The sequence below is a fragment of the Pelophylax lessonae genome (genome assembly GCF_965119305.1).
Source record: "Pelophylax lessonae genome assembly, chromosome: 1".
NCBI classification, from domain to species: Eukaryota; Metazoa; Chordata; class Amphibia; order Anura; family Ranidae; genus Pelophylax; species Pelophylax lessonae.
The window spans coordinates 223,687,433-223,696,776 of record NC_138768.1 but is presented as its reverse complement, the minus strand read 5'-3'; the positions used below and the strand labels follow the sequence as shown (position 1 = coordinate 223,696,776).

At 40.8% G+C, this 9,344-nt stretch overlaps 1 protein-coding gene across 1 annotated transcript in view; it reads right to left on the bottom strand.

Moving 5' to 3' along the window:
- Positions 1-5,955: 5,955 nt before the first annotated feature.
- Positions 5,956-9,344, bottom strand: part of TMEM116 (transmembrane protein 116) — a 107,788-nt gene continuing 104,399 nt past the window's right edge. The window contains exon 11 of the mRNA XM_082243805.1: positions 5,956-6,266. Within this exon, the coding sequence (XP_082099931.1) occupies positions 6,069-6,266 (198 nt within the window). The 3' untranslated portion in view covers positions 5,956-6,068. The remainder of the gene's footprint in view (positions 6,267-9,344) is intronic.

The following is a 9,344-nucleotide window of genomic DNA, read 5'->3' as shown; positions in this document are numbered from 1 at the left end:
CAATGATCACTATACAAAATATTTAAAGGGACCCGTCCATGTAAAACTAAGATATTAAATAGTGGATGGCAGATGAGATAATCCCCTAGCTTTACATACACCTGTCGGAATGTCAGGGACAGAAATCTTCATTCACGTATCGTGGTTATTTTCTCTGCCACCCAGTCTCACTTTGAATTTTAGCATTCATGTTATATTTAGAGAAAATTTCAGGTTTTCTGGCACTTAAAAATATTTATTTGAGCCAGCTTGGACCAAAATAATTATTTGTATGCCAGAATGGTCCAACTGCTAGGCTGTGATATACTGCAGCAGCTTGTGCTAAGTTCGGTAAGTGGTACTGTGTTCCAGCAACAGTACAACAGACTCTCCCTCTACTCATAGATATAGAGAGAGTCTGTTTTATTGTGTCTCCACTGTGACAAACTCACTCAGGACAGGGGCTTTTGGAGGGGACTGCAGGCTAGCCTCTTGCCTACTGACAATGGGCCCTGGCTTGTGAGGGAACACCGCTCTTTGTGGGGTGTATGCTGGGGGGACCCTTGGAGTTATGTTACTTTGGATTCAAGTTCACATCTCCCCAAGACACACAGACGCTGGGACTATAGGCCTAGGATCCATGTTAAAAGCCTAGCTGCCTATTGCCAATATTGGACTGCTCCGCACAGTCAGACTCATGGCAGATGCTAATGTCATCACCCCAACCACCTTTCTTCCACACATTGTTGATTGTGCTGATTAACTCACCTATTGTCTACTCTGGGGATGTGTTTCACTTCTAATAATATGTATTGTACTTCATGAGATCGATGACGGCAAATCTGCTAGTTATTTAGCTCAAGTTAATTAAATCACTGTCATCTATTAGTTGCTAGTGGGAAAGTAGAATACTGTTTGTGTTGGTTGTTCCTTAGATATGTTAATTATATTTCTGTACACAATTTAATCTGCATAGGCTAATATAATCAGGCAACTGACCTGGTGGGGTATATATTCGGTGTGAGTTTGTTCAATAAATGTTCCAGATTTTATACAAGCTATTTTTGGCTAGTTTTGTATGGGGGTAGCTAGAATATCTGATATCTATGTTCAAGACTGAAGGAAGCAATATTCTGACAGAAAGCGCATTGTGGGGTCACGGTTCCATTACATCCGCCATTTAGGGAATGGCCAAGATGGGGCTTTGTGAAGTCATCTGCCTGCCTCTCCAACTAATTGCTAAAAATATATTGCTCAAAGCAACGTTAAAATGTATCTCTTATTTGATCTGATTGGCTGCAAATGGGTTCCTTCTTGCTGCCATTGCATTTTGTACATTCAACAAGGAAATATTGAGCATTTTTCACTAAGCACAGTGGAGACTTTAAAAACTTAAACCTACGATACAAGATAAGATAAACATTATTTACAAATGTACTTTTTGCCCTTGCTTACAAACTCTCAGCTGATATTTACAGACAGTAAAGCTGGCTTTAGAGAGCTCAGTCCAATCAGTATTGCACATAATTTAACAGAATGCCTTGTTTTCTATTAGTAACCTTTCATAGGCTACACAACTGTCTTGTTAAGGTTAATATTTTTCCTAAGGCAGTTTTATTATACCTACCACTCACACACAGCATTTATCCAGCAACAATAAATATGTTTCATGTTGTCCTTTAACACTCATTTCATGCCATACTCAACATAGTACTGTACAGGAAGAAAATAAACTCTTGTGTATACCTCTAGAACAATGCTTCCCATTCTTTTTTTCTCTTGCATACCCCCTTTTCATAAATTGTACCCCTCAATAGAAGAAGGCCAATAGAGATGTGCCTGGCTAGACATGCTGTGCGGTGGGTGTGTCCACATTGCAACAGTGGAAGGGGCTTAATGGTTAAATACCTGAACCTATTTTTCTCTAAGGCCGGCCATAGACAGAGCAAATTTATTTCCTGCAACAACGGAATGTCGACAGGTATGACAGGAGAATCCCTCCTGCGGAGCCATTGTGACAGTGATTATTGCTAGCGGCTATAACAGTCGCTTGTAAAATCCAGCAGAATGGTCGTACTCAAGTATTCAATCAATCTACTTGGGTACATTCAGCCTGCCCATGCATGGTTCGAATCTCATCTTGTTTTTCCTGAATTGGCCGAGATTCGAACTGTCTGTCCAAGAGTGGGTAAGAAACAGAGAGCCTCTAAGTAACAATTACCATCTCCTCCTATGACAAAACCATCTTCAGCACAACTATATTTATTTATTATGGGTATTTATATGGTCCTGACAATTTATACAGCTCTTCACACACTGTACATTCACATCCCCCCATTTCCCTAATATGAAAGTGAAGTGTATATGTGAAAGTATAAATGAAAAAGTAAGAAGGAATAAGCAGAACATACAAAAGTGTATGATGTATGCTGTGCTCATACTATTTTCTGCTACTTGGCTTCACTGTCCTCACCGCCGGTCTGCAAGGTAACGTTTTCTGCTTCCTCATGCTCATCCTCTTGCTTCTTTGAATACGTTTTTAGTTGCACAATTTGCAAGCAATATCAAATTTATACTTATTTATAACAAATATTGCAAGGAGGACACCTGCAGAGCATGCAGTACTGTCAGTGTTCTGTGACTGCTGTTGGTGGATGTAACTTCAGCAAGAGGAGGAGGGTGATGTCATGACTGAGCTACACTTGATTACAAGGATGGTATAGCCTTTTGTGTTATTTTGAATTTTGTGTTCAAGTACCCCAAATGTACTACCTTGTATCCAGAGTTGGGAACCGCTGCTCTAGTGGATCTTACGCAATGTGCATAGTTATTTACAGAAACTAGGTTTTTTTTTTCCCTGTGAAATCTTGTAAAAAGTGAGGTCAGGTCGGTACTATTAGTTCTTATTGCCCACATCCTTCTACTTCCACAAACTTGGGCTCTGATGGTGGATCACAGAACATGTGATGTAAAGCTTTCTAAGGGTGGCTATAGGCAGGTGCAAACCAACCAAACTCAGTCCTCAGAAAACTGAAGTATGTATATATATTTTTTTTAATGTCAGTAAAGAGGGGAAGACCAGATGCTGCCAGCATCTCCTTATCAGGGGGAAAAATGGCCCAATTGCCCAGTTGCTCATTAGCCCCCTAAAGTGTGTTGTCTATAATGCCTACATGCCTTCATAGATATGAGACATAGAAATGGTACTTATCATCCATGGTGCTGTCATGTGGAATCTTGTGTTGAGTATACAAATAATCACTATTGAAGAGCTATAGAAAAAATGTAATTTCAGCTAATGAATGCATTTATTAACCACTTAAGCCCCGGAGGATTTTCCTGCTAAACGACCAGGGGGTATTTTGCGATTCGGCACTGCGTGACTTTAACGGACAATTGCGCGGTCGTGCAACGCTGTACCTAAACGAATTTGACGTCCTTTTTTTCCCACAAACAGAGCTTTCTTTTGGTGGTATTTGATCACCTGTGCGATTTTTACTTTTTGCGCTATAAACAAAAAAAGAGCGTAAATTTTGCAAAAATAACAATATTTTTCACATTTTTTTATATGAAATTCCCCCCAAAAAAAATGTAAAAATCCAAATTTTTTAACATTTTCGGCCAATTTGTTTTATCCTACCTATGTTTGGTAAAAAAAATCGCAAAAAGCGTATTTTTATTGGTTTGCACAAAAGTTATCGCGCTTACTAACAAAGGGAAAGATTTTTGTCATTTTTGTTGTTTTTTTTTTTAACGCGTAATGGCGGCGATCTGCGATTTTTTTTGCGGTACTGCGACATTGCGGCGGACAGATCGGATCCTTGACTGAAATTTTTGACACTTTTGGGGTTACCAGTGACATTTCTACAGTAATCAGTGCTATATATATGCACTGTTACTGTAAAAATACACTGGTAGTGAAGGGGTTAACTTTATTTGGGAGGGAGGGGCTGTGTGTGTCCCTAGGGGCGTGCTTTCTACTGTGATTGGCTGTGGTTTGAGGTGAAAGGACACTGATCAACAGATCTACATAGTAGATCTGTCTGATCAGTGTTTTAACACCGAGGAGAATGACAGGCAGCTTGTTTACACTAGCTGCCTGACTTTCTCCCTCTCCCATCGGGTCCACCGGTCACACGCGCGGGGGGGTCCGTGACAGCGCGGGAGCGCGCCTCCGGCGGCGCGCGCTCGCTCCCCAAACCCTCCCAGGCTTGTGACGTTAATTAACGTCACTCTGCCTGGCAGGGGCTGACCGCCGCAGTAAATTTACTTGCGGCGGTCGGCAAGCGGTTAAAGTACCCACCTGATCTCTCCCTCAAGAAACCACTTCACCATCTTGGCAACGTATATTATAATAATAGGTGTATGTCAGCCAGGGGTTTTAAAATTTTAGACTATGTTTAAACAAATATTTAAACCAATGAAAACAAAAGCTAAGTTGAGTCCATCTTAGTTTACAGATACATTACCTGAGGGAAAGATTTGTTCTTGTTACACTAGAGTTCTTTCCCCAGGCAAATGCTGAATGTGAACAGAGAAATTAGGAAAAATGTGTAGGTCAAGACTTTCAGAGCAATTACAAGACTGTAGCACAATAAAACACACGCAACCTAGCCACTATCTCTCCAGGTTCTAGACTATCAGTACGGTAGAGGCTCTGCACATCCAGTATGTACCATCACTCCTACAGAAACACTTCATGGTTTAATGTTCATGACAATATTGTGGAGATCTGAGTAAAAAAAAAAAAAAACTACGAGTCTATATAAGAAGAAGGCACAATTTGCATTGATAGAATGAACTCATTCTAGAAGAGAGCTCTTTTCCACTACCACCATCGGCAACAGCAAGAATTTTACAAAATGTTTAATTTTATTTCACAAAAAAAAAAAAAGAACAAAATGTAGTGCTTAGTACTCTAATGTGAAATTATCCAATGGCAGGCAGCTAACAGTTTTCCAGCTGCTTGTAAACTCTTACACCCCTCATTCTCTTCCAGCACTTGTCCGTTTTTCTTCAGCAGCTAAAAGTTGAGAAATTACTGGCCTTTGTGACTCACAGTACAAATCATGAAGAGGCCACTTAGTATAAAACATACAATAAAACTAAATATGAAAAACAAGTTACAGAGACAAATAAAATAACCCATGTAATAAAGTAGACAGGATTGAAGCAAGTTGTTTGGCTACCAAAACATAGCTACAAACTCATCCCTTACATATATACAATAAATGAGCCGATGTATCAAAAGTAGTGTTGTGTCATTTCAGGTCTGCAAAAAATATCTGCAACATAGTCAGTATGGGACTAAAACATCTACCATCCTTACCCTGGTAATGCTGCCTTATTGAAGCTAGATTGCTAAATATGTAAGTCCAATTGTGCCATAGTGCAGAGCAGCCTCACTTCATTTAGTTTAGGTTTTAGTCTATCATAATATGTAGATAAGTGCAGTAGAAATATATTGGCATGCTCAGGTTATTTGAATAGAGACATAGGTAACACATTGTACTGCTGTAGACAGTGCTAAGACCTAGTGCCACAGAACAGGTCCCCTAGGCTTGTAATAAAAATAAATATTAAATGTTATAGTCACATACAGTAAGCATATGACTACCCCTATTTATTAATTAAAAAAAAGTGCTATTATATACATAAATGATAAATTATAGAAACCTATAACAGCCGCTCAGTTACCAGTTTTACCATGTTTAGTGTAATGTTCAAAGCTGATTTTTGATTGGTTGTTATGATTTACATCACATCATTGCTTTAACATCACAAATTAAACAAAGGCCAAAATGCACTGCTGGGCAACCAACATTCTCCTGCATGTTCACCAGATTTCCAAAAACTATCAGGATGCTAAAACAAGGAAGAAAGTGTACAATGTTCTATAAGCAGATCATGACAATGACCCCAGTGCTCATTATGATAGCATGTATATTCAAATAGGCCTTCCAATATCTCCTTATAGCTTATGTGCAGTTCACTTTTTAAGTCTGTCAAGTATGGCAGAAATCCAATAAATCCTTGTGGACAGGTTAGAGGCCGACATAATAGTTGTTCAGCATTGCTTACTGTGGTCCTCACAGCGCTGATACAGTGTTTGGTCTAAAGTCACTGGTAGAGGTGTGCATGCTAGCATACAGTTTTTTCTGTGAGCGCAGGAGAGGAGTCTGTGTGTCCACATCCCGACAGCCTCTTTGTTTTAAGCGCCGTAGCATGTGTTGTGTCCAGCCGTATGCCAAGCAGTTAATAAATCCGGGTGAGACTGCTGTAATGGCCTAAAAAAAAATAAAAGCAAGCTATACTTTAACATAAGGAATGAATTATTGTAATAATATCAAACATGAAACACAAAATGAGAACATTAAATGGAAAAATAGCCACATGCCCTTGTCAAGTATCTAGTAATTGTGCAGAGCTTGTTTAAAAAAAAAAATGCTGACCATCAAAGCGAATCTAAAAAGGAGTATCAAACTATCAGAGGGTGCTTTTGTGCCAGGGTGGTGCCATCTGGCCTTCTCTTTGACTTTTCCAATCGGAATACTTGTTGCAAGTCAGACAGGGACAAGCAGGGGTTAATCTTCTGCATTGTGTATAAAGGCTGTGTGATCCTGTCTTCTGTGACCCTCCCCTTCTTTAAAGTGCATGTAAACCCTCACATATACCAAGTGAAGTGAACAGCCTCAGATGATACACAGAGATGAAACAAATCTCACTACATAAGTTTTACATGCACATCTGCTGTCTTCAGCTTTCTATATTCCTTAGAAAGTGCCCATCGTGTTAGCATTTGTCTCTTCCAGTTCAGCACTGGGAGTGTAGTCTTGGCAGACACTGTGAGACAGCTGATTGAAGGAAAGGCACACACCCCACTCCACATAGGCAAAGGAAGAAAGGAATGTGCTGTGAATAGACAAGCTTTCTGCTAATCTATTTATAGCAACCACCCCAACACAAATTTCAGCCTGGTTTTATCTCGGTTGTCAGAGAACTTGTAAGAAAGTATTATTCTGATAACAGAAGAACAGAGTGGGAGAAAAACACAGGACTCAGGGCTTTGGAGAGAGATAAGAAAACACTATTAATATATGTGCCTAGGTCAAATTTATGAATCAGGTTTACATCCACTTTAACTGATTCCAACACATCTCTTGATAGAACATAGCATTAGGGGTCAGGCTGCACATGCTCAGTTTGGTGTGTATTGCTAGAGAGTTTTTTTTTTTTCTTGGGAGAATTCATGCGATCAGCACAGGGCCAATCAGTACTGTCCGGACACAGGATCAGGGAAGAATGAAAACTCCTCCTAAAAGCTTAAGCAGACACTGATACAATTACAAAACTGCTATATACTGCTGATGAAAAAAAGGTATTTAGCAGTTTATATTTACTAAAACTATTGCATTTCCATGTTCTGTGTACGGTGGGAGACCAGATCTAGTGAATGCAGGCTCCTGGATCCAGTAACACTTTAAGTCTCTTTAGAAACCAAAACGTCTGGGAGTTTTGTTATACTGTGCCCACAGTAGTTCCTCCAACCCTGATGTCACTACTGTGACTTGTAGTGGCTTGTGCTTCAGCGGAAGGAACCAGTGAACACAGTTGGGCACACAGGAGATCAAAACCCCTGTTAGCGTCAGTCTCTATTCATCACAGGGGTATTCGTGACATGGTGCCATCCATTTTTATGACAGATTGACAAATTAAGTTTTGCCATCCTCTGCCTATATCTCCCTCACCCGCATAGCCTATAGGAATGCTGGCTTCTGACTTATTGGTGCTGGCTTTTAAGAAAACCCATGATTTGCCCAACAGGGCAATGCAACAGGTTCACTTTAATGTCCCCCTTCCCAGCAGCACATGCCTTCCCTTCACTTCTCTGCTGCTTGGGAGAGGGGCATTTTTTTTTTGCTTTGCCCTGCATGGGCAAAGTACAGGCCTGCTTTCAGTTAGAACCAGTGCTCCCGTAGATCAGGAGAGCAGGCTGGAGACAGGAAGGGGCACTTCAGGGGTACACAGTCTTTGCGCCCTTCTGGTAGCACTGGCTCATCCAGGCGAATACAAAATAAAGAGACTTTCAAGTATTTCTGTCACTGCTTTGTACTGTGACTGTGGTTAATGTTTTAGGCTCTAGAATATACTTTCCTTTAAACTCAGATGCTTCTTGATCCATACATGAAAACATGGCATTTTACCAGTTTGACCGCACAAGAGGCTGGCTATGACTTGCTGGAATCACTGTTAGGAAATTAACTTTTAATGTGGAAAATGTTTGCTTTGCAGTTTATAATGATCTCATTCTGTTTAGTTCTATTATGGTTGTGGAATGTAAGCAGATGGAAAAATTCTGCTAGAGGCATGAAATAACAGTACAAAGCACTGCCATTCCTTTTTTAAGGAATTGTATTTAATACTTTTCTTTTAATATTACATGCATAGATCAGCCTTAATCAACCACTGTGCCGCGGCACACTAGTGTGCCGCCAGAGGTCCTCGGGTGTGCCGCGGGATCATGGGGGAGAAGGGCTGTCAGATGAGCCAGATCTTCCGATCCCCTGTCGATCTGTACATCGGCACTGATAGAGAGCTTGGTCAACTTCAAATGTGAAAGTAAAGGGAGGGGAAGTGTGCTGTGCTCTCTGCTTTCCCCTACAGTGCAGTACCCGGCCAAATGAAAAAGGTACTGTGCTAGAATGTTTCAAAAAGGCTTTATATATATGTGTGCGTATGTGTGTGCGTGTGCATGTATTTACATGTGTGTACGTGTGTCTGTATGTGTGTGTACGTGTGTGTGTGTGTGTCTGTATATGTGTGTACATGTGTCTGTGTGTGTATTTACGTATATGTATGTATGTTTTAATCCTGACCCCCCTATTCCTGTACAATCAGAACTGCTTTTGTATGGGTTGTTTGTGATAGCAGCAAGGACTGCTGCTACTCTGAAAAGCAATCAATGCTCATATCAAGCATTTAACAGGTGGTAATGAGGCAATATGTTGCCTCCTCACCACCTGTTATAAGCCTGTAAATACAGCATTACCACACCACAACCATGCAATGCACACAGTTGCGGGGTGGTTGCAGTGCAGCCCCATTCACCCTGGGTATACATCCAGCTGCAGCTACAGCATGTGTATGCCCCCAGCTGCTACCTTTGCAGCTAAAGGGGGGAGAAGTTGGGGGTGGTAAAAACAGCTCAGCCATGTGGTTTTACCGCCCCTCCAACCTGACATGTGAACAAGCCTTTGGTTCACATCTGTGTGGCTGCTTGCTGCGTGTAGGGCAGCCCATTCATTTCAATGGGCTTCCCTACCCGCAGAAATGCAGAGAAAGAAGTCTCTAACACTTTTTTAAAA